Below are 26314 nucleotides of genomic sequence, written 5' to 3' on the forward strand. Positions count from 1 at the left end.
TTACTGCAGAAAGTCTTGAAGTTACTGCTGAGTCACAATTGAAAATGTTGGCTTCCAAAATGAAAGTGTTCGCATTTTGTTCAACTTATGATGATTAAACTTTGCCACAAGGTTGGTGGTGCGACATCATTAGTGAGATGTGAGAATACCCACCAGTGTCAAATGGCCTTCTTACCTTCTCTCCTGGCCTCTTCGCAGCTCTCCTTGATCTTCCTACGGCAGACAGCGGCCAGCGCCACGAGCAGGACCAGCAGGCACACGGCAAGGCCGATGGTCACCCACAGTGCCACAGGAGGGAACGAGATGTTCGGAGCTGAAGCGGAGTAGAGGATGGTAATTCAACGGGAGGGTAGGAGCTTGCAGTACTACTACAGTACAGACTTGTGAATGTACCTAAATGAGCCCCTATTATCAGCCGCGATCTAAAACAGATTGGAAATTTTTCTATGAACGGCACTTAAGTTTGATGAGACTTGAAATCTGCCCAGATTGTAAAATCTGTGTGCAGGTTTATTTTGCGTATGCCTTGTTTTCCCGAAAATAGGTACAGTGTATGACTTGGTTTTGCTGTCCTTTGAAATTAAGTAAAGGCAATAGAAAAAGTTCTCAGAATTCAAAAGGAGAACACAGAAAATGCATTTTTGCAGGTTGTGTTCCCTCGTTTACATTCACAAAAATAAGTGTTAAATTGAAACCGCGTAGTAGAAGTTGATTTTTTTCTTTTTTTTTCCCCATGCATTATATATATTTTTTTCATTTACAGAATATTTTTGTTCATTAATGGGATGTTTTTTTTCCCTGCATGCAGTAAGCATGTTTTTTTGTTCACAGGTTGTTTGTTTTATTCCGTTTAATGTTTTTCATTTAAAGTATGTTTGATTTAGTTTCTTATTTAGGTTTTAAGGCTCTTAAACCCCTAACCATAGACTTTATCAACTTTTCGATATTTTTAAATAGTTATTTTGGTGTATTTAGGGCCACTTCATGAAAGTTAATTAAATTTCATGGTAAAAAAAAAAAGATACATTTTGGGTATTTTAATTCCAGTCAAATGTCAAAACAGTTTAAATATTTACGAAACATTAAGGGTTAAGATCATGGTTCTGTACATGGGATAGAATTATATTCCTGATCGGTGATTTGTCACTTCTGACATCTTTGTGGTGAGAGACACTCTAAAACTCCTTTTGAGTCATTCCGTTGTGTCCAGATGGCCGATTGCGGTTCTTTCGTTCAAACAACATTGGCATTGCATTAAGCAAACTGGAGCTAACCACCACCTTCTGCTGTTGAGGTTCTGATGAAGGGCATTTTTGGTGCATTATCTCTATTAGGGAGCAGGACACAAACACAATTTTGCACAGTAAAACGTAAATTGTGTTTTTAATTAATGCCTTTTTGACACGGCTCTCTTGTAAAATCACATAAAGGTGAGTTATGGTGCCTCAGCAAAGGGCAAACTGATGAGTGGAAGCAAAAAAAGACAGAAAAATGGTCAGCAGGAAAAAAACAAATATATCAGAGACAGACAAATTTCCCCCGAGTATTCAAACTGAACAGAGAGAGAAGAAAAGAAAACAGGCGAGCCAGGGAATGGCTATGAGCCTGGCGATAGCACAAACAGGCCTCCTTCAAAGAATACCCACTCTGGCCAGATAATAAGGGAGGGGGGAGGAAAAAATACAGAGAAATCGCTGGCTTCGGAAAGAGGAAATGATGAAGCATCTGCGAAGACTTGGCATGGAGTCTCAAGGCACCCAGTCAAGGCTCTATACAGTGAAGCCAAGATGGAGGGCAAACAGAGGGGATTCTTTCTGGAGATGAGCCTCCCATCAGAGGCGCTCCATATGATGACAGGAAACAATTGTTCCTGTTTGTCTCGCACAAGAGGTAATTAAAGGGCAACATCAGTGAGCAGGAAGAGGCTGTATCACAGAATATGATTCCATTACTCAGTGCCTTTTGGTTTGAACGCTGCAAAAGTTGTACAATTTGGAGTTTGACTAAAACCCCAGTGACAAAATGTGACCAATGTGAACCGCTATCATCCATTTTTTTATACTGGTTATCCTCATTAAGTCCACGGGACAGCTTGAACCTATCACAGTTGAATTTGGTCAATGCACCTTTGAATGTTTGCCAACTACTCGCAGGGCACAACTAAAAGCCCATCACACATTTACAAATACTGTATGTACAATTTAGAGCAGGGTTGTCAAATTCATTTTTGTCACGGGCCACATTGCAGTTACGGTTCCCCCTCAGAGGGCCGTTATGACTGTGGAACCATAAAAATCTTTAATTGCCTCATCTTGTTTATACAGGAAATTTATGAGCTAGTTTTGGGATCGGAATTCAAGGGTAATGGCGTTTTCAACCATTGTCCACGTTCAGTAACCCCAAAAATGCTTATATCTCACAGTTATCATTTATAATATGACAATTTGAAATTTTGGTACAGATTTTCACAGGAATTATAAAGGTTGATATACATGATTTGCGTTCGCGGGGCACATGAAATCATGTGGTGTGCCAGATCTGGCCCCTGGCCATGACTTTGAAGCCTGCGATTTACCGTCTTCAATCACTTATGCATTTTTTTGGAATAGAGTAGAATGCCCGAGTGCCCAGACAAAACCCACACTAGCACCATGCAACATCCACAGGGGAAGAACTGAGCAGAGATTTAAACCATGAACCTCAGAACTGTGATCCCGACGCAATATTCTCCTCTCCATTGGGGTGCCCCAACCACCATCACATGTCAAACGCAAAGTGAATAATGTCAACTGAGACTTAATGGAGACATCAGTACGGTACTTATGGCCAGTGTTTCTTTTAAATATATATATATATATATATATATATATATATATATATATATATATATATAGAGAGAGAGAGAGGAGAGAGAGAGATAAAGAAAAGAATGAACCATTGACCTCAATGGGAACCTTCATTTTGAAAGATGACCCAACAGAAGTTTGACCAACGTGCAATCAGAACACAGTAAAGCCTACATAACAGACATTGAATTGAATATCTTGATTGCCAAATAATCAGGTGCACTTCATTATCTCTGATTGTATTGTGAGTTTGTGGTGCAGTTACCCTAAAGATCCATCCATCCATTTTCTTTGCCGCTTATCCTCACGAGGATTACGGGGAGTGCTGGAGCCTATCCCAGCTGTCAACGGGCAGGAGGCGGGGTACATCCTGAACTGGTCACCAGCCAATTGCAGAGGACATGGAGATAAACAGCCACACTCACAATCAGACCTTGGGGCAATTTAGAGTGTCCAATTAATGTTGCAAGTTTTTGGGATGTGGGAGGAAACCGGAGTACCCGGAGAAAACCCACGCAGGCACGGGGAGAACGTGCAAACTCCACACAGACGGTGGCGGGATTGAACCCGGGTCCTCAGAAGTGTGAGGCCGACGCTTTACCAGCTAATCCACAGTGTCGCCTACCCTAAAGATATTGTGGCATAATTTGGAAAGCATATATCTCACTAAAACAGCCAAAAGCTGCAGTTATTACTCTATTTGTCCCTAATGTTGTTCGTGCAAAGTTAGTGAAATCTGCTCAAGTCACCGGCGTCGATTTGATGAATCTGCGAAAGCGTCAGCCGGCCGAGAGTGATGATGCTGGGGGTCCGCTGTCCACCGAGCCTTTCGCTCTTTCACTATTTAAAGGATGACCGCCTGAGAGCGGAGAAATGCGTATGCAAGTAGATGAGGAGAGGTAGACATCTAAGCTGGATTAAGTATGGCGCGCGCACACACGCTCACACACACGGCTGCCTCTTTTTTTTTTTTTTTCCCCAAGACTGAAGATCTTCTGCTCTTCAGATTCTGCCGTCTTTCTCATTCCCTTTTATTTTCACACTTTCCCAGCCACATTCTCCCTCAAGGCGGACTGATAAAGACAAATGCCACAGTCGGCTATCATTGCCACGCCGAGGCCCAAAGGGCTGGAGGATCATATTTTTCTTCTTCTCGTGTTTGATGATGTGATTCTGTTTTCTTCAGAAATAGATTTGTCTCTAATGACTTTGTTTACCTAGCCTCTATTCCCTTCTGTGCTGGGGAATGGATGGAGTACCTTGGACATTACGTGCTGCTGCTGCAGCTTTTATATGGACTTGCACCAAACAAGCTTCCCTTTATAGGTGCATATTTTTAAATAGTTTGTATGGGTGAGGTGGGGAAAAGTTCGTCCATAAATTCCAACTTTACCATCTGTCTGTTTAATTGCATGACTCTTACATAAAATCTTGCTGGAAATTGGATCGGTGATAAAGATGTCGCCCTATGGCAAAAGGTAGCAAAAGCATGTGAGCAAAGGATTAATGTCCCATGAGTCCATGTTTCTGTCTGCAATTACTGTCATCATCATAAAAAATGTTTTGCAACTGTACAAGACAATACAGTGAAGAAAATAAGTATTTGAACACCCTGCTATATTGCAAGTTCTCCTCACTGTATGTCAGGTAACACTTTCAGCATGTTAATTGACATGACGAATAAAACCAATGAATCCGTCACTCCGTTTTCTGGAGCGTTTATTCTCATTCAGGCTGTGGAGCCTATTCCATCTGATTTTGGGTGAGAGGTTGTGTACACCCCAAACTGTTCACCGGCCAAGGGCACATGTAAATAAACGAGCATTCACACTTATATTTACACTGCGCGGATGTCAGAAATGCAGAGATCAAAAACAACTTACTACGTAATTGAAAAACATACTTTTGTAATTAACCTTTTGGATGCTAACTGAGGTGAGCCCTTGACATATGCATAGGTATCGCTGTCAATATTTTGTGCATCTTTAGATATCCTTTTCTGTAAATACAAAAAAAAAAGGATATTCTGAATTGTACATTTGACATTTGGGACCACGCAGTTCCATCGGAATTGCATTTACATAAAGTTATTCCATCATTATTAAACCCAATTCACTACTTCCTTGTTGAAGTTCTTGTTCATAATCGTCCTGGGAATAATACCGATTATTGTGAATAAAGGTTGATGTATCAAGAGGGTATGTTTAACACTGCTGAAGTGTTCTTTACAAATCTTGACAAAGGTAACCCATTTTTAACATTTCCTTTTTACTTCGGTTCATTTCATTAAGTAATTGTCTAAGGTGACACCCGCTACAACAAAAGCTAATTGGGAGCATTGCCAATCATAGCTGTAATATTTTATATTACAAGTGCCCTCCTAATTGTATGAGAAAAAGATCTTCTGATCGTATTTTATTTTCTTTTGACACTACGGTTTCATTTGATTTTAATTGCCTGAGCTTTTCGAGGGGTTTGGCTTTGGAGTGTGTAATATTATACAAGGTGTGAGGTACTTTTTATTCTAAATTTTGAATATGAGTAAGACATACAGTGGGTTGAAATTACGGTACTCGAGGGCCAATATGAAGATATTGTATTCATATTCAAATTATTGCTACAATAATCTTTAACTGGAGCTACAGTATGTCTTAAGAACTAATGACTGGAAAGACACGTTACTTACAAGTACTTGTCCCCTTCTCAAACCCTTTTTTTTCTTTTTAGCATAGTTTTAAACAAATATAAATAGGCAAAGATAAGCCAAGTAAAAAAAAAATAGTTTGTGAAGTTTCTGGTGATTTTCTTTATGAAGGAAAACAAAACTATTCAAAGCTACCTGGTTCTCATCATCAACCAATCGCAGGGCAGTTATAGAGAAACAACTATTCATACTCACAATTATGGACAACTTATGAATCTAAAATGCATGTCTTTGGAAAGTAAGTTTCAAGTATGAGTACCTGAAGAAAACCCACATAAGCATGAAGAGAAAGAAGAGAGAGAGAAACTACACACAGGAAGGCCAGATATAAGATTCAAACCTCAGAACTGTGAGACAGACATCCTTACCATATACAAATCTGCCCAAAACCAAACTAGTCACTGAGATTTTGTATCAATACTAGTAAATATACATCAGGTATACAAGGCAGATTTGGGATTTTAGCTTTTGTCATGGCAGTGAAATTTATGACTAATAACTCCACTCCAAAAGGTTCAAAGCTTGATCACATATCTTGGCTGTGTCAGGAACCATCGGTGCAGGGGTGTACACAAATGCAGGACTCCGAGACGCGAGCATGATGTTAGGCGTGGTTTATTCAAGGAAAAGGGTCATACACGGTGTAAGCAGTCTGAGAAGGCAGAGGCACAAAACACTAAGCAAAGGCAGGATCCAAAACGTGAAGCGAGGTCTGATGACGAGGAGACATGAACTAGGACTTGACTATGACTATGAAACATAAACTAAGACAGGACTAAACTGTGGGGGCACAGAAACACTGTCAGTGAATACAACTCACTAACTCGGGGTAACGAACTGGCAAATGCCAGTGACAAAAACACTTTAAAAGCCTGTCTAATTATAGTCCCAATGTGAAACAGCTCTGAGCCGTGACAGGTGTCACGGCCCAGAGCAGTGGCGTGGCCACGCCCCTCTTGGCAGTTGCCAAGCCCCGCTCAGGGTGGGATAAAGAAATTTGTAGGTGGCCCCTACGTACCCAAATGTCCAAAGAGTGGTCAGTCGTATGGCCACAAGTCACATTCGGGCAGGGTTCCTTGGGGGGGCAAAGCGGGGTTGGGGGGTCAGACCAGGTTTCAGCATGTCGGTGGTGTTTCTTGGTCAAGGGGGCCCACCCGCCCAGGATTTCAATCTACCACACACGCACACACAATCTTCCCTGTCCTTTAGATGCACCACGTACACTAGAAACGGCAACGCGTCTAGGGTGGGCATTGCGCCACTGCGGCCACCTCTAGGTGGCCATTTTTTGGGGGGCCTTGGTGGGGCTGGTGGACCGCCCTTGGTGTGGGGTGTGTCCTATCTTCTGTCAGCCATTGTGCATGAAAAACATTGTCGGTTCACTTGCATGTGTCTGCAGACAGACACGCCTGGGACTTATTCGCTGGGTGAAGGGGCCACTCACTTATTGCGACAAATAACTCATGACTATGCGAATTGCTTGGGTATCCCTTCACTCTTACTCAGTTCTTATAGAAATTTACAATTTGCATAGCCACTCCTAGCACACCTCAGTTAAAATACTAAGAAACCACAGCGGTAGCCTAAAAAGTCCACTGTGACAATAAAACTGTTCCAGCATAAAAGGGATACAGATCCTCCTTTTTGCTTGACCTACCAGCAGAAGAAAAAAAAAAGTAAACCATGCAAAGTCACAAAGAAACTCTTGGGATATTTGCCACTAATGGTGTTTTGTGTTATGGAGAACACAACGGCAGTTTATCTTAGTTTGTCAGATGGATTACAGGTGCTGCGTTGCCTTTGGATGTTTTGTATTTTAAAAGGCCACAGCAGACAGCTGTGTTAAAAATAGATGTTTAACAGAGCCTGGAAACACTATGCTAACATACTACTTCCTTTTGGAGCCCCTAACATCACCGCTGAGACATAAGCCCTCCTTTTTCTCTGGAAGACACAAGCGGAGTCTCACAAGGGGCCAGTTCAGGTGTTCTTTTGGCTGCAGTAAATGTGAACGGCATGATTTTCTTGCATTTTTTTTTTCTACTCCCCCAAGTGTTTCCTCGTACAGCTTTAGTGGAATAAAGTGATCCAAAGAAGCCCTTGCCTGTCATTGGCCATGTGATGATGGCGGCCATCAAGGCTGTTCTCCTACTGAATGTCAGTCCAGAAAAGAAGAACCCTTGCCTTTTAAGCTGTGACCAAAGGGGGACAACGTCCCTTGACGGAGTGATGCCTTCCGACTAAAAGAAGAGCCCAGAGGCTCATTGCAAACAAGCTGAGGGATAAGAAAGTCAATTAAGGTTTTGCCTTGGATGGTATGCTGAACATCTTGTCATCATTCAAGAAAAAACAGAGAGGGGACTGTTGTGGAGAAAGGTCTTGAACAGCGCTGTTGTTCACAGCCCCGCTAAAAGACCTGAGAAGTACTGTACAATACAAACTGAGAGTCAAAGACCCAGAAAATTTGTAACATTTAGCAGTGGAATAACATTTTCAAACTAACTGTGGAGTACAGCTGCAACTAAGAAGTATTTTAATAGTTGACTGTCATTTTGTGTGTGTGTGTGTGTGTGTGTGTGTGAGCGGGGTTAATCAATGAATCTATTATTTTTTTTTTCAAACTCATCACTTTGTTGAAAAAAATGACATGAAACTGATGGGAATTTGCATGTTTTCTCCTTAGCTGTGATCGTGAATGCGACAGTTGTCTGTCTCCATGTTCCCTGCGATTGGCTGGCAACAACCCTGCCTCCTGTCCGATGGCACCCGGGATAGGCCCCAGCGCTCCCCACAACCCTCGTGAGGATGAGCGGCTCAGAAAATAGATGGATTTATATATTATTTGGGATGGCCGAAATGAAGACGCAGTCATTCATTCAAACAACACATTGTGAACAACATGGAACAGAGAAGTGAATGAGATACAAAATTCAGTGAGACACACCAATGACCTAATGCTGGTGTTGTGATTGATGCGTAACACCTCAAAAAGTAAAAACGACAAACTTAGATGACAACTGCTTTCCATCCTTTTTTTTTTTTTTTTTTCATTTCAACACATTGGCCCTATAGCGAGATGCTCGCCACTGTCTTATTGGCATGTTGAGAAGCAGCGCACTGGTGTCGAGGAACAACCTATTTCCTAATTACTAATGTGATTTGTCTGACATTATTGCCCTTCCCTCAACGACCCTGGGCTTGTGGCAAAAATAAAACAAGCGTGTGACGAGCAGACACCACCATTAAAACGCGAGTAATGGCTGTGCATTAGCAAGAATAAAGTTTCTGAAAGGCCCTCTCCTTTTCCTCAGCAGGGGGGTCTTTAAAAGCCATCTGCTGCCGCTGGTGGGGGCTGGGGAGGCGTTCAGACGTGCGAGAGTAAACTGGGTAAGGGCATGCGGAAAAGGGAGTCTTCAGAGAAATAAATTATGAATGCACTTGTCATTTTAAAAACAAGCTCGTGATGAACTGTACTGATGAGAATCCCAAATGGGTGTTGTGGTATTGGTCCATTCTCAGCTTGCAAGATACTGTATATCCTCATCTAATATACACAATGCCCAATTATTTGTCCATCACCCATTTCAGCCAATTAAATCTCCCCTCAGATGGGTAAGATAAGTAAAAGTTTATAGATACTGTTGTTTCTTCTTCTTCTTTTCCTTTCGGTTTGTCCTGTTAAAGGTTGCCACAGCGTGTCATCTTTTTTTTTTAAATCCAAGCCCATCTCGTACATCTTCCTCTCTAACACCCACTGTCCTCACAACATCCATCAATCTTTTCTTTGGTCTTCCTCACAGTCTTATGCCTCCATCTTCACCACCCTTCTACCAATATACTCACTCTCTCGCCTCTGGACATGTCCAAACCATCAAAGTCTGCTCACTCGAACCTTGTCTCCAAAACATCCAACTTTGGCTGTCCCTCTAATGAGCTCATTTCTAATCCTATCCAACCCGGTCACTCCAAACGAGAACCTCAACATCTTCATTTCTGCTACCTCCAGTTCTGCTTCCTGTTGTTTCTTCAGTGCCACCGTCTCTAATCCGTACATCATGGCTGGCCTCACCACTGTTTTGTAAACTTTGCCCTTCATCCAAGCAGAGACTCTTCTGTCACATAACACACCAGACACCTTCCGCCAGCTGTTCCAACCTGCTTGGACCCGTTTATTCACTTCCTTACCACATTCACCATTGCTCTGATTGTTGACCCTAAATATTTGAAGTCCTCCACCCTCGCTATCTCTTCTCCCTGGAGATTCACTCTTCCCCCTCCGCCCCTCTCATTCATGCACATATATTCCGTTTTACTTCGGCTAATCTTCATTCCTCTCCTTTCCAGTGAGTACCTCCAGCTTTCCAATTGTTCCTCCGCCTGCTCCCTGTTTTCACTGCAGATCACAATATCATCTGCGAACATCATGGTCCAAGGGGATTCCAGTCTAACCTCATCTGTCAGCCTATCCATTACCACTGCAAACAGGAAGGGCCTCAGAGCTGATCCCTGATGCAGTCCCACCTCCACCTTAAACTCTTCTGTCACACCTACAGCACATCTCACCGCTGTTCTGCTGCCCTCATACATGTGTATTATTATTAAAAAAAAGAATTAAACTATTTAAGAAAAGTAATGTCCTCAGTGGCTTTTTTACAGAGCGCTTTGCAATCGTCCCCATTCACTTACATGAACTCAATTGTCTTTTCTTAGCATCGCAACACACATAACAGTCTGTTTATACTATACACAAGCAACCTATTTTGGGAGTGATGTGCCTAAATTTGCTCGATTTACTCTAGCACACTCCTAATCTCTGATCTTCCACTGAAAATCTGTGTTGGTCTCAAATCCAAAGTGCTGTATATGTAAGTGCTGCATATCACCATCTATGGGGTTATGTTGGTGAGTAAAGGTTCTACGAGCTTGATATTTAAAGATAAGCTGCGCCCTACCCATTAAAAATTAAATTGACCTCTGTAGATGTCAATGGCAGTGAACGATTTTCATAGATAACGTTGAGCCCTGGGCAGAACAGTGGACGACTGGTTGGAGCGTCTGCCTCACAGTTCTGAGGACCAGAATCGGCCCTGCCTGTGTGGGCATTGCATGTTTTCCCCGTGTCTGTGTGGGTTTTCTCTGGGCACTCTGGTTTTCACCCACATCCCCAAAGCATTCATTAATTCCACACTCTAAATTGCAGTAGGTGTGATTGTGAGTGCAACTTTTGTCTGTCTCCATGTGCGCATCAGCTGCTGACGAGGCAAAATATTCCACTTCTTTTAGTAATTTTTATTTTGTAACAGTAGTGAAAAGTTCATATTTCATATATATGTAGTTTCAGGCCTATAAACCGCCACTTTTTTCACACTCTTTCAACCTAGCGATTCATGCGGTGATGCGGCTAATTTGTGCATTTTTTCTTATGGCCGCAAGGGGGCACTCGAGCGGAAAAGGTAAGAGTGAGACCGGTGGAATATATGTGCAGAGGAAGTGACTTTGATCGGTTCGGCCCTGTTAGCGCTGTGTCAGTGTGTTACTGCTGTGTCTCAGTGATTTTTACCGGAATGTTTTTTTGTTTTTTTTAACCGGCCCTGTTAGCACGGTGGCGCTAGCGTTAAACTCCCTGTGTGCCGTCTTTCGTTGTGAATATTTTGCATTTCAATGTGGGCACTTGCGGCTTTTACACAGCTGCGGCGTATTTATGTACAAAATGGCATTTCCTTTACAAATGTACTGAGTGAGGCTCTGTAGGCCTGGTTTTAAGGTATTTAATGTGATACGATGGTCTATGTGTGAAGTGAAGCACAACTATACCAACATGAATGCATCTAATTAATCTTGAAAGGATTCAGTGGTATCGTTTCAACCCAACATGTCTAAATAGGCCTGCAGAGGGACAGTCCGATTCGGATGAGGAACCTGAAGTGCCACAGGCCATGTTTTCAGCCACGAAATAAGACGGCAGTCAGGCCAGCTGCCACGACGGCTGTGCCATTACAGTTCCACACCACTAACTCCCTTTTGAGTCCAACTATAAAATAAAAGCCAAACAAAACATGATTGTACATCACTTCTTTGTTAGGCATTTGTAGTTTTTATTTTGAAGTTGGCCCTCACAGTTCATTGGCGGTGTGTTATCGTTATGCAGAATATGAACAGTAGTTGTGGTGGTAGGCTTGACTCATGTTTGATTGATTTTGATAAGTCCAATAAATAAACCATTATGATCTGTACAGTGTAACTAAATGTGGCCTTCTTGTGCCTACTTTCGTGTACATTTTGTTCACTTTCCTCTTGATTGCAGTTGTCAAAGCTTCTACTCTGTCCTGTGTGTACTGAACAGCACCTGTATGCATGGAGGTCTGTGTAAACAGAATTTTCATGGCCGACTATGCCTGTCCCAGATGTAAAATGCCTTGACTAAACTTCTGTTGTGACTAGATTGCAATTTTCCATGTTCCAGTGTGTAATGTAACTTACTCCAAACGTATTTCCAACCAGTCTGCAATCAACTTACTCCATCATAGTCCTTTTCGTTAGTATTTCAAATGACATCAATTGTAACATGCAATCACCGTGATGCCTCATCAGCAGTTAAGCAAATGAACACCCCCCGGCCACAATTTGCAGAAATACGGTTTCATTCTGACAACGCAGTGAATTATTAATTATGAGATGGCTTGGTAAGGTCAGCTCTCCCCGAGTCACGCATTAATGATCCACAGGTGAATAATTTCAACAAGCCAATGGTCAAACCCTAAAGGCTCTCATTACTATGCACTGAGAGAGAGAGTCGGTCGAGTGATGATAGTGTAAAATCAAGATGGGCAACTTTAATAATGGAGGGGGCCATCATTTTTCATCAGCGCTACCAGGGGTCCACATAGGTGTGTTTATGTTACTGGCAGTCTGTTGGATGTTTGTCTAAATTAATTCTTGTCCTACATTTATTTTGCACTTTGTTTGCATGAAACACTTCCTGTGAGTTGTGCGCAATATAGTAAATTCCTTTGTATGTTAAACTAAGCTGAGCTTAGCGTCTTAACAAATAATTAAGGTGGTAGTTTGCTTTTCCTGGTAATTACATGACAAAGCCTCCTTCCCCAAGAAGAGCCTCTTTTTGTCTTGTAAGATTCGTAGGGCTTATATGACAACCATGGCCGTCTTGGCAAACTAGCTACATCGGCTTGGCTTGAAATTTGTTGAACATCAACTGCTTTATATTCTTGATATTATTCCTGATGGAGAAGACCCGGTGGAAGGGCTATTAAGTGATGTCTGTCACCTAGTAGTGATTGAATTGTCCTATTGTAAGTTAAAATTGTATACTACCACCCCCCCCCCAAAAAAAAAAAATGGAGGTGGGGGGGGTCGGGGGGGGGGTCGATTTGAGGGGCAACTCAAAGTGTGGGGCCAGCCCATCCCCTGCTGTAAAACAGTTTTAAATATTATTGGAGTCTGATGAAACCTCTTGAGTCTGTTTAAGACATTTTTCAAAATTAGATGTAGCAGCCCAGTGGATAACCGGTTAGTTTCTGCCTGAGACCGGGGTTCAAATCTCTGCCCTAACCATTTGGTCTTTGCATGTCCTCCATCTGCCTGTGCGGGTTTTCTCCGGGCACTTTGGTTTCCTCTCACATTCCAAAAATGTGCATGCTGGGTTAGAATTTGGCTACTTCCTGCAACTTCTGGGGAAGCTCAGCCTGCCACAGGAGCTCTTGAGCCAGTTCTACACAGCAGTCATCGAATATAAGTCCCGTTTTCTCCCATCACTGTCTGATTTGGTGCTGGCACAAGGAAGGACAAGCTCCAACTGCAACAACAATTAGGAGTGCCATAAAAGTCATTGGCACCCCCTGAACCCATCCTTGGGGACTTGCATGCTGCCAGAACTAAGACAAGACCAACCAAAATCCTCCTGAACCCTCCACATCCTGGTCACCAGCGTTTCCAGCTCCTACCCTCAGGTCGGCGCCATCAATCACTGCAAACTAAGACATTCCAACATCTTCTTCCATCTTATCGCTAAATCACTACAGGACTCTGCATCATTTGTACAACTGTGAATGTATCCTCATTACCACATTGGTAACTTTTTATTGCTAAGTGACTCCGTAGAGTATTTTTATGTCTCAAAAGAATTTTGAGACAAACTGTTGTCGGACCAGAATGGCTCTAACTACAGGAGACAAATTCCTTGTGTTTTTGACACACTTGGCAAATAAAGAGGATTCTAATTCTGATGTGTTTTCCACTGCATTAAAAATTCTGTGCTATTATTAGGACATATAAGCAGTCCACTTTGTGCAATTAACTCATATTTGAGTGCAAGCAAGCACTACTTGTGTCAGAGTTGTGGAACACACTCCTTCATAACGTGTGACATATTTGATCATGGTTTTTGGTCCCGTCACTGTTCAGCTGTCCGACTCCATTTTCTTCCCTGGCATTTTTCTTGCATACAAATGTTGTATTTGTTTAAGCGCAAAGAGGAAAACGCATGCTCACTGGTTAACATGCAGTGAGCTTATTCCGGCGCCGCACTTTTGACATGACATTTACTATCTATTTTTCAAAGAAACGGCGTAGTCACGTCCGCACAAGCAGACATTTTCCCCGTGCAAAGTTTATCCTTGTTATACTGTCCAACCTCTACCTTTGGGCTATTGTTAAATGCACTCTCCTTCTCACCTATTACAAATTCTCACCGCGCTCTGGCTGTGGTATAGACTGCGCCCTGCTAACAGGGCAGCCCAGCTCCAAGAGGTATATTCACTCAATTAACCAGTCTACTGGGCTTGGGATTACATTCACCTGTGAAGATGAGAAAATTCACTCTTCTATTGCCTCAGGCATAATGTCTGAGTAAAAATTAATTTCAATGAACCTGCAGCTTAGCTGTCCTCCACAGTTGCACTTTAATCACAGAATTGTGCCTATATAGTTCTCTCTGTTTCCAAGGTACACCAGAAATACCCCATAAGTCTAATGGACACATGGAAACTGAATAAAAACAATATTGTAAATATTCCACATACCAATACATAAAAAATCAAACATTGTAAACCTCATTTCTTCTTGAATTTCTTTGGTTCGGGTCTTGGCTCTTGAGATCTTGTAGCCAACTTCACGTTCATAGACAGATTCTATTTAAGTGATTTTTTTTTTTTTTTATTCAACAGGTATGGCGGTAATCAGGCTTGAGTGTGGCTTGTGAAATTGAACTCACCTTTTCCAAATTTTTGGTTAGTCACAGTGACTGTGATTTAACAAGGGTGGAAATTCTTTTTCACAGCACTCTATCTATAGAGTCTGTCAGTCTGCTTTAACTGTCTGTATGCCTCTCCCCTTTTTTCTTCATGAGACATGACAATATAACATCAGGAAACAGCAAGACAATGCTTTGAAATAGGCTAATGGGGAGGACGAGGGGTAACTGTAACAAAAAGGGTACTTTTTTCATCCAGAAATAGCAGGTGCTTGAGCACCAATTGGGGTCTGTATGGGCATATGCCTACCACATCACAGTGTATGCTTGCTCAAGATAACCTTGTAAAAACCCATCTATCCATTTTCTTAGCTGCTTATCCTCACCAGAGTCACGGGAGTGCTGGAGCATATCCTAGCTGTCATCGGGCAAGAGGCAGGGTATACCCTGAACTGGTTTCCAGCCTATCGCAGGGCACATCAAGACAAACAGCTGTACTCACAATCATACCAAGGGGCAATTTAGGGTGTCGAATTAATGTTGCATGTTTTGGGGATGTGGGAGAAAACCAGAGTGCTCGGAGAAAACTCACGTAGGCACGAGGAGAACATGCAAACTCCACATAGGTGGGCCCGTCATCGAACTCTTTGGGGACTTTGGTCGTAAGGGAGCGAAAATGCTCCGTTGATATGTGTGTACCACTTTTCTGCTTAGAATAAAGAAAGTAAGTAAGCTTAAGTGGATTATTTCTTTTTCGTTACCACCATCAGAAAAATGGATATGAAATTGTGAAACATGCAGAAAAAAAGACGGCAACATTGCAAGAATTTGCAAGACTGAGATGTGACAAGTAGCCCGTCTACGTGATCCAACATCACAGTCCAAGCATGCATTCCGCTAACATGAGCAATATACCCAAGCCAGCCACTCTCCACTCACTCAATTAAGTGCTCCTGTGATGTCCAACAACTGACACACACTCAATCACTTTCACACATCCCTCCTTACTGATTGTGGCATTAAGATGTCGGAGACAGAGAGGACAATTGATTTTCTTCAATCCTTGGTTTTCATTCTATCTCGGCTTCTTCGTTTCTTCACCCGGCATTTTGGCAGCGCGGGCAGAACTCGGGAGCAGGGGCGCCCTTATCAGTTGACAATGTTGTGTAGTCAAAAATGTTAATTAGCTTTAACACAAGCACTCTCTCTATGTGAGGGCAAGGATGTGTAGGAGATTGATTACTAGTGACAGCTATCTGAAGCCAAACAGAGCATCGGTGTGGTGGAGAAAAACTGAAAGCAGTCAGACAAGGACACGATGATCCAGAATTCAAGAGATGAATCACGATGAAGAACCAAAATCAGAGGGTTTTGAATGCCATTACTGTGTTGGTGCTAGTCTATTTTAATGAACCTCCTAGACACTTTACTGCAAGCAGTATACAGACTGTGTTTACTGACGCACCAAGGACTGAAGGACTCTCAAAAGTCAAAGGGATTTCTCTTTTCTACATCCTTTAACGTCACAGCCATTTTATACTTGCATCCTCTGCACAAGTGTCTTTCTCATCATCGTCATCATTTCAACTGTACCCTTTGTTTGATTAGTGCGTTCCTTGCCAACCCGTGAGAGCCACACAGCTTTCTCAAATTGACTTTCTCAGTCATTTGATGTTAGGTTTATTTTGCTTTCTTTTGTTGCGTTTATGGGCAGGGTGATAGGCTGATAGGCAGGTGGTTAGCACATATGCCTCACAGTTATGGAAGTTAGAGTTCTAATCTCAGCTATGGATTTTCAATGTACTCTTTTACCCATCTACATTATACTTTGATCCATCCATCTATTAGAACTTAGTGTTCTGGTGAGGTATGGAGATCACAGCTTGAACACTGTATTGATATCCCTCCTCCCATGCTGATGCAGAACAACACTTAACATTTTGGAAGTGCACTGTGCTCACCACAAGCAGACACTGCAGCAGAAAACAAATGGCAGCCTAAATCTTCTTGCAGACACCCAGCGGCACACACCTATTGCTAAAACAGCTCCTGTGTTGCATCACTGTGGAGCGAAGCGAATGAGAAATATCACACAGGAAATTAACGTTAACATGACACCCATTGAACCATCCCCCTTGAACTGTTTATTTTAGTCAAGAACCCATCCGGCGAACCCACCCCGGCTTCTGAGATAATGTTTGATGTTTTTGTCTTTGCCATCAAACAATAAGAGCAAGGCTATATGTGACCTTTCCAGTCGGAAAAAAAAACTTTCCATTGGGTGTCAGTTTGTCCGCAGAAGCTGATTTGAATTATAGATGCAATCATGGAATCCAGAGACTTGAAATCTGGATGTTGACCATAGAACAAAGCAGTTCTTCAAAGAAAAAGAAAAGTACTTTACAATGCAATGCAAGTGATCAACCAAACATGAAAGGCCTATGTAGACCTCTTCAAAAGACTCCAAGCTGTTAGTATGCATTTCACATTGCATGTGAACTCGGAGAATATGTGATGACATTTTTAAAGGGATTTCTCTGGATAGTTTTTTGCCCTAGGCTTTATTCATACATACTCTACTTCAGGGTGTGCCCAATGCGTCGATCGAGATCTACCAGTCGATCTCCGAGGCAGTTTTGTTCGATCGCATGACCGCGTGCCAAAAAAAAAAAAAAAAAAGACGACAGTCTACCATGAAACTTGCTGCTTGATTAAGGTGTGGCCAATACGTCAATCGCGCACGTCGACAGTTGTTTTGACCAATCCTGAAATGTGTCACTGCGCATGTGCACATAGAAGCCGTGTTCTAGCAACCTGACTTCCTATTTACCGTCTGTCTCTTGCTTTCTCCACAGCAGTCGCAGCGATGCCCCCCCACCGCCGACTGGTAGATCGCGAGAGAGTGACAGCTTGAAAAGTAGATCTTGGGGTAAAAAACTTAGGGCACTCCTGCTCTACATACACTACTTACATAATATATTATTGTCCATATTATTCTGCTACAGTTTTTTGGTAGAAACCTTCAATCAAAATTCAATTAAGATAATTTGGAAGATTTTGATTTATAATTTGCCATTATTGTAGGATTACACTTTTATGTTTCTTATATTTCATTGACAAAATCTCATTTGGAATAAAAATATAATTCCTTGTGATAAAATAGCCATTCATAGACTTTAAATCATTAATGTGACCATGGGAAATAGTTTTTAGTCAAGGTTCATCTAAAATATCTCAACCCCAAAATCCCAACATAGTTCGATGAAAATACCATAACTTATGAATGAAACTGAATTAATATGACACTTATGGGACATTTGGATTTCTGCTTTTTATCGTTGCTGTCATTTTACAAAAGATCACGCTTGCCAGAAGTCCCCTTGGATGAGTCGTCCCCCCCAAGCGCCTCCAAAATATAAGAACAACTTCTCATGACGTATTACTTAAATATTCTTTGTTCCCCTCCAGCGTTATAACAGTTGAAGCTCTCAGGCGGGCTGAACTTTGGATGTCAGTGAATCACTCATTGAGTGGGACATACTGTAGCTAAACACAACATGGGTGCATTTGTGTTTATTATAAGTGGCAAAAAAATAATAATAATATTAATAATGTCCAGTTGTGCAGCAAGGATATTGCTAAGCACACATACTAAAAAATGACATTCAACGCAGTACAAAGAAAGTGAGGCCTTGAAAGAAATAGTTTTTCCTTTTCCTTTAAAACATTTTGCCACGAGAACAAAGCGCAATAGTACTTTTTGAAGCTGTCGGTACTTTAAAACTAAGCGAAATGACAAGCGACAACTGTAACGAACACGCCGGAGGCTTTGTTGTAGGATCAATGGAACTTTTTACAACAATATAAAAGATTACAACAGTAATCCTCCTATTTTACCATGCAACCTTTGTTGTTTCCTCCTGCCTTGACAAAAACATTTTCATACACAAGTCACCTGGCTTCATTGGAACACTGAAACAATAAATTCCTATATTTAGAGAAAATGTCAAAGAATTGCACAAAAGAGGCGTAATATCGAGATGAAAACTGAAATATAATGCTGAAGCTTCACAAATACAGTTGATGATCTTTTGACTTATTTATTTGCTGTTGGTCTGAGAATATTTTGTTTAAAAAAAAAAAAAATTACCACAGGTCACAAATCCCAAATTGATTGTTGATTTTCTTGGTGTTACGGTTTCACCTCTATTTGTCGAGGTTCCATGCATCCATCTATACCGCTTATCCTGTCCAGGGTTGCAAGAAGCTGACTTCGAGCGAAGGGGGGACAACAAACTGGACTGGTCAACAGTGAGCTGCAGGGTTCGTATAGAGACAGACAACACTACACTCTTCCATTCACACCCCCACTGAGTGGGGCGAAAACCCATGCTGCCTGCACCAAAGTGCGGCAAACGTGGAGGCTGCTTTTTTGAAGTGTCCTTTTGTGTTGTTGTTTGTTCTCTTCTTCAAACAGTCTTGGAACCCCTGTCCTCTTCAAACTTGTGTCAGTTACCAGGCAACACTCACGTTTTACCACCTGTGTCTCATTTTCTCACTGGTTCAGAGTCAATTTACTTCCTCTGTCTCTGTCCAATCTTGTTGGCTCATTTTGTTTGGTGGTTGCGTTTCACTGTTGTTCTTAGTTTGATTTAAAATGAGAAGGTTGTTCCAGCTGTGGGTGAGTGTTTACCTCACAGTCGAGAAGTTGCATCTTTGAATCTTAGCTCAGGCCTTCTTGCGGCACATTTGCATGTTCTTACATTGAGTCATCAACAGAGCGGGTGACTGACCTAATATTCATGCAACACAACTATGTTGCCCATACTTTTAATTAATCCATTCATTTCATTTACCATTTAAATTACAACACATTATTCATCAGGAGTGGGAGTCAAAGAAAGTGAGCAGACAGACACATTATACATACTACGATGGACTCTTTCAGAGTAGGTCACCGAGCTGTCTGGGCAGCCTACGTGGCCACGCTTGAGTGTGCAGCGCCGATGATGGCGAGTGATTAAATTAAACACAGTTGACGATATTAATAAAGGAAGCGGCACTAGTGTTTCCCTGTGTCTGTTCTGATGGGGGGGAAAAAAAGTCAACTGAGCCAAGCTGAGTCCAAACCAGTGGGGGAATATTAATGTCGCCTGAAATTGATGCGAATCATGGCGAGCTACCGTCCATTTAAACAAGTATCATTAGGCGCGCAGGCGCAACTTGACTTAATCACAACCATTAATGTGTTTTTTTTTTTACATTAGCTTCTAAAGATCCCATCCTTCTGCAGGAGGCCACTGGGTGCTACTGTATGTATTAAGTCAGACAGTAGGTGTGCGGGGGCGGCACGGTGGTGCAGCTGTAGGGCGTTGACCTTCTAAGTTTTCAGGACTGGAGTTCAAATCCCGGCATCCCCAATGTGGAGTTTGCATGTTTCCTCAACCATCCCAAAAACAATCATTAATCGGAGACTCTAAATTGCCCTCCAGTGTGATTGTGAGTACGAATGGTTGCTTGTTTGTATGTGCCCTGCGATTGTCTGATAACCAATGAAAGCTGGGATTGGCTCCAGCATTCCCGTGACCCTCGTGAGGATAAGCGGCTCAGAAAATGGATTGATGGATAAATGGGTGTGTGAAGCCAAACTCCAGTCCCGTGTGACTCTTGGTCTCCTCTTTACTTCCATTCTACACTCAGTCATCAATCAGCGGTCTCCCGAGTTAGCTGGAGAAAAGAGGCTCCTATCCCAAAAATAAACTCTTTTCTCCCATTAATTGGAAACACCTCACATTGGCAGACAATGCTCTTTGAATGCAGCCAGTCGCTAATTCAGACTCCAAAAATGGAGCCATTTAGTGAGGCAAACTGCAAATGTCCTTTGCAGCATAATAATTCACGGTGTTATCAGGTGGAGAGTTTAAACATCAAATAAACTGACTGGATAATTTAATCAGCAAACTTTGAAGGTGTGCCCGGGCATTCGCTTTTGGCTGAAAGGCCCGAGACTAAAATGATTTCGTATTGCACAGAGACGGACGCCAGACCTTCTGAAAGCGATCCCTCTTACAGGATTTAGCAGGAGAGCCGCATAAAATGTCCACTGCCGGGTCCCGGCTGTCCCCCGTGATAGTCCTTCCTGTGCATCCAAATGTTATATGTGCACAATCAATAACAAAAGAAGGCTTTTGTGCATTAACAGCTGCCATAAATACAGCAAGTGAAAAAGGCAAGCGAGGGAGGACAGTGAAGACGGGCTTCCACCACACGATGGATGCACGTAAAGAAGAGACGTTGATGAGATGTCTGTCACAGCAGTGTCAGCTCACTGGCTGTGATTATGTTTGGCCATTTACGCATATAGAAATACTATTAAAAACAAAGAGAAAAACAAAACTTTTTTATTCCAGATGTCAATTTTCACAATATCCTGATATCGCAAAATTACAAGTGCCTAAAAAGTGTCGTGGTCTTGTCTCGGTATAAAATAATGAACCATTGTGCTGACTTCCTTATCTGACTGGAAATGTACCCGATTGGATCCATAACCCATGTGACCATGTAGCTACGTTACAAGAAATACACTAGTGATTTCCTGACTGGCATACGTGACCAAAAGGGTCGCGTTGGAAGTGATGTAGAAGTATTGCAACTTGCTACAGCGTACTACGCCTGTCAGAGCGTCATTTCACAATTGATTGGGCGCGCATCTGTCTCAGCAAACGCAGACCCACGGGCCGGGATCTGGTGCCGGTGGAGCTCCGTTTTGCGCATCCTGGGGACTGGCTCACGCCAGCTGCCACACGGAAAACCCCATGACATGTCTCTCCTTGTTCCACCTCCGCCGCCTCATCGGAGAGACGATCCACCAAAGCATATTCGAACAATGTCACTCTTAGCTGGTGAACTAGTACATTTTTATCTCAAGTCAAAAGTAGTGGGGGAATTAATATAACATGGAGAGCATTAATGATTCCAAGTCTCGTTACAACATATGCATCTCCAAATCCATCCATTTAGTCCCGAAAAAATGAAACAACAAAATAGGTCAAATCCAAACAAATACAAAAAACATGAAAACAAATACAACAAACATGAATGCAAAAATAAATCATCCAACATACTTCCCACTCTTTAAATAAAATGTCCACATTTTAAATTAAAACATATTATAGAGAATGCTTGAAAGGAAATCATTCAATATCACTAAGCAGAGGAAAAGAAACTTGGAGTTCTATGATTATTTTATTTATTGTTATTTGGCTGTTTCTAAACCGAGGTTGCCTTTAAGAGTGTTCCTGCATTTCTGTTTTGACTTGATTTTTTTTTTTTTTACCCAAGCAAGTACGTTACTTTTGGTAGGCATCATCCTATTTCTAATCGTTTTAATGATAAAAAAAAAAAAGAAACAATTGAACAGCATTGTTAATGTGAGCGTAGTATGATTATTGCTCCAACAATCTGTTTTGATGCACATTTTGGAAATGTGGAATGAGTTTGAAGGAAGCCGTACAAATTTGAGAAAATCCGTGCAAGCAGTGGGAATAAACCATACTTCTCCTCTCGCAAAAATAATCCATTTCCCTTTTGCAGAGAAAACTCTTTTTCCTATATTGTTGATTGTTAGTGTCTCTTCTGATTGGCTCGAAGCAAGCAGAGCTGATCTAAAATGAATGAGGACCGTATGGTAATAGGACCAGAAAAGATTGTAAACGTGGAAAAAAAAAAACATAACTGACCAGAAAGACGATCATTTCTTGAAGGGAAAAAAAAGATGTCACTGCATTATATCAGCTCAAAAAGCCTCGCATAGTAAAAAGCGTAGATGGCAACAAGGGTCCAATAATAAAGGCAAACTAATTCCCGATGCAAAAGAAGGGAGCACAATTTTTCCGTGATCAGAGGATTGAAGAACTGGAGGGTGCAGCTCAGTAAGTGGACGCAGCTAAATCTAAGCCAACAATCCCGCAAGCATGACAAATAAAATTTCCTGGGCCGCAAATACAAAGATGCAATTTCCTATACTGAAAGCTTCCAAGAGGACATTGAAAGTCAACAGTCAAAAACAGTGACAGCCGCCTGAGTTAATAATCCTGATGGCACCGCTGCCGCCTACCTGTGTTTACTCTAGATTGCCTACATTACCTCATACGTCTGTGTTGTCGTTTTCCCCGGCTGGCTCTCTGATAAGATAAAACACACTTTCAGCGGAAGAGAGGGAGAGCATGTTTGTGCATCTAACACTGAGTAATTCAATGTTACATTGAGAAAGTTTGCTACGGCTCTACTGACAACACATTTGTTTGTACGGCATTTTTTTCCCCAGCTCCACTGCAGGCTCTGCTAATCACATTTAGATTAGTCTAAAACAATGGTGGAAAACAAAGCACCAGCATGTTCTTTGGTTAAGTCTGCAGCAAACAAGTGAGGCATTATTTCCGATTAACATGATTGAAAAGATTACAGACAGAAAATAATAGTAGTTTGGAAAGAAAATTTACTGATACCTGAAAAAGGATTGCAGTTACTGAAATTTCACATCTTTTTTTTTTGGGAGGGGGGTGAACCTATCCACTGAGATACGCGTTTTAATACGTTTATGCAGAATATTTTGAAAAGTGGCAAAAACAACTCGGAACTGTTTTCTTTAAAAAAAAAAAAAGTATTTACGTGACAAAATACCGTAATTTCCAGTCTTTAAGCTGCGACTTTTATCACACGCTTTCAACCCAGTGGTTTATGCGGTGATGCCGCTAATTTGTGCATTTTTTATTTTTATTTTTAAACGGCTGCAAGGGGGCACTCGAGCGGAAAAGGTAAGAGTGAGACAGTGGAATATATGTGCCGAGGAAGTGAATCTGACCGGTCCGGCCCTGTTAGCGCTGCACTAGCGTGTTACTGCCGTGTCTCAGTGATTTTTACCGATAGTTTTTTTTTTTTTTTAACAGGCCCTGTTCGCGCAGCACTAGCGTTAACGTGAGCATGGCGGCATTAGCGTAAAACTCTCTGTGTATTGGCTTTCTTCTTCTTCTGTATTTTCTTCTGTAAATATCGTGTGTTTCAATGTGGGCTTCAATTTACACAGTTGGAGCGTATGTATGTACCAAATGGTATTTCCTTTGCAAATGTACTGGGTAAGGCTTATAACCAGGCACACTCTGTAGGCCAGGAATTACGGTACTGTGAACAGACTGTACAGTATGGCATTTATTGTATCATGGCATCTCTTTAGTTGTGACAACATGTAGGTATTGCTGTTTATCACTATGCAAAAAATAAAAACATCAAGTTTGTATCCGGTCAAACAAGTTTTGACTGAAACAAAACTCTGGAGCAGAAGGTTGAAAGCGGTTCCGCCTCCCAACTCCCGCTTCTTCAGCCCCAATGACCAATCAAACAGCAACTATATTTGATTGACAGTCAGTGGGAGAGAATAGCCTGTCTGTTTGGCTCGCAATAGTTTTGCCAGATTCAGACTAAGGACTGCATCAAAACCAGTGGCATCCATAATAACAGCTCAGCGTAACTTTGCTTAGACTCATCTACAACGACAGTCGGTGTTCTTACTGTGTGAATTCAGTGGTTTCATGTCATTAAACACAGAAGTGGTCAGAATTCTAGAGCTAACTTCATAATTGGTGGGAATCACTGGCCTTCAAAGCAATGGCCTTTCCCAACACCACAGACCAGGAGCAGACCGAGACATGCCAGGGAACACCGGTATCATTGATTTCACGCCTGCACTTTGCCGCGCGGCCAAATGTTTTTGTTTGTTTGTTGTTTTTAAACCAGACTGCATTATTGCAGAAATTATTCATCATCATCATAATTGTTGATGTATGTATATGTACAGTACATTTTGCAATTGGAGGTAACGTTTAAATTTCTTTGTCAGCTTTTAAAATGTTCTTTGATCATAGTTTGTAGTATATTTATGCTTGGAAGAAATAATACAGGCAATTGTAATTAGTACAAGGGGAGCTTCAATTATTCAATTCAATCAATTTTGTTTCTCATTTTCTCCAATACCTATGTATCATACACACAATTGACTTTTGACCATTTTGGAGGGAAAAATATGCATTAAAATGATAAAATACAGAATGTATGTATGTATGTCAGGGCATTCACAAAAACTAAAAACCAAACAAAAACAAAACACAAGCCCAGAGAGAATATTGCATATGTTAGAGGTGAAAGTCGACTTTCGTGAAAATTCCTGAAGATACAAATGCGAGCACTAGTGGGGTCCAGGGGCATGCCCCCCCCCTCCCCGGGAAATTTTTGGAAAAATTGGTGGCTGTGGTGCATTCTGGCAATATCTGTGAATAAAATTCAGACAAAAATTGAAAGTAAAATTTCCAAGTCCTGACCAAAAAAAAATTGGCCAGAAGGAGCCCAAGGGCCACGCTCAGATTTTTTTGCCCCCCATCCCCCTATCGCAGGATAGCACAAAATCACATTTGTCATTAAAATATGCTTAAAATATGCCACCTTATCTCAAGACAAATGAATTAAGTGAACTATTCAGTAAAAAGACTTCTAAAATTGTCCGTTTCCCCACATTATACATATTATAGTATAGCTATAGAATAAATGAATATATCTCCTAGAATTTCTACACCGTACAGCAAAACATGTTAAAGTAGTTGATCTGTAGTAATAACTTAATATTTAAGTCTCAAAGTTGTTACGTCGCGTTGTACTGATACCACACTGCTCACTATCTTAGATATAGATCTAGTAATACTAAAAGTATAATGAGTTGCCTTTGATATTTTGAGATATATAAATATATATATACACACACACACAGTCACTCACATTCGAAAAATGTACAGGTGAGGTAAGTCATGCTCGCAGATAAAGTTGCGGGTGTGACTAGGGATGGCCTTAAAATAACTTACTGGATAAATATAACATAACTGTAAATTAAAAATAAAATAAACAAATACATAACTAAAATAGAAAAAAATTTAAAACTCAGAAAAATTTAAAACTTCCATTTTCAACTGACATTAGTAGAGCATGATATAAAACGGTACTTAAAATTTTTCGTCAATGAAAATTGTTGATCTGACAAACTTTATCTGAAGAAAAGTTCAATGCACTGTCCTGTCAAGAAATCAAAACGAACGGTCTATACTCGCAATGTTTTCAAAATGCTGAAAGGTAAGTTCAACATAATCGACGATCGTGGCAACAAGCTAGCGATACATTGGAACAAACTTTCCTGTCGGCAATCGTGACGCATTGTTGGGGGGGCAAGCACCACGCGACTGCCGTAATTAGGAGGCGTGCTTGCTAGAACGCACCTTTATGTGCATGTGCTCGACATTTGGCATGGCTCATGATGTTGATGACTTTCAACGTAAATGCGCTAGCATTATGTGAAGCAGTTCTGAACATGCGCTTTCGTACATGCTCCGTACATATTCAGTACGGTTAACATGCATTTCCTGTTTCCGGGTGTATACCGGTTGTTTTGGAGCAGGCTTGTTTAGTTAACAACGTTTATGAAATAAACACATAAATTAATCTCAAGACCACACAAAT

At 41.4% G+C, this 26314-nt stretch overlaps 1 protein-coding gene and 1 long non-coding RNA gene across 3 annotated transcripts in view; one reads left to right on the forward strand and one right to left on the reverse strand.

Moving 5' to 3' along the window:
• cd276 (CD276 molecule) overlaps positions 1 to 26314 on the reverse strand; it is a 97657-nt gene that overhangs the window by 35677 nt on the left and 35666 nt on the right. For both annotated transcript variants that reach the window (XM_061814589.1, XM_061814590.1), the window contains exon 5: positions 176 to 313. In XM_061814589.1, the coding sequence (XP_061670573.1) occupies positions 176 to 313 (138 nt within the window). The remainder of the gene's footprint in view (positions 1 to 175; positions 314 to 26314) is intronic.
• Positions 243 to 21148, forward strand: LOC133498125 (uncharacterized). Its single transcript, XR_009794198.1, has 3 exons — positions 243 to 349; positions 17614 to 17687; positions 19014 to 21148. It is a non-coding gene; the product is annotated as an uncharacterized LOC133498125 (long non-coding RNA).

The sequence above is a fragment of the Syngnathoides biaculeatus genome, chromosome 3, assembly GCF_019802595.1.
Source record: "Syngnathoides biaculeatus isolate LvHL_M chromosome 3, ASM1980259v1, whole genome shotgun sequence".
In the NCBI taxonomy this organism is placed as follows: Eukaryota; Metazoa; Chordata; class Actinopteri; order Syngnathiformes; family Syngnathidae; genus Syngnathoides; species Syngnathoides biaculeatus.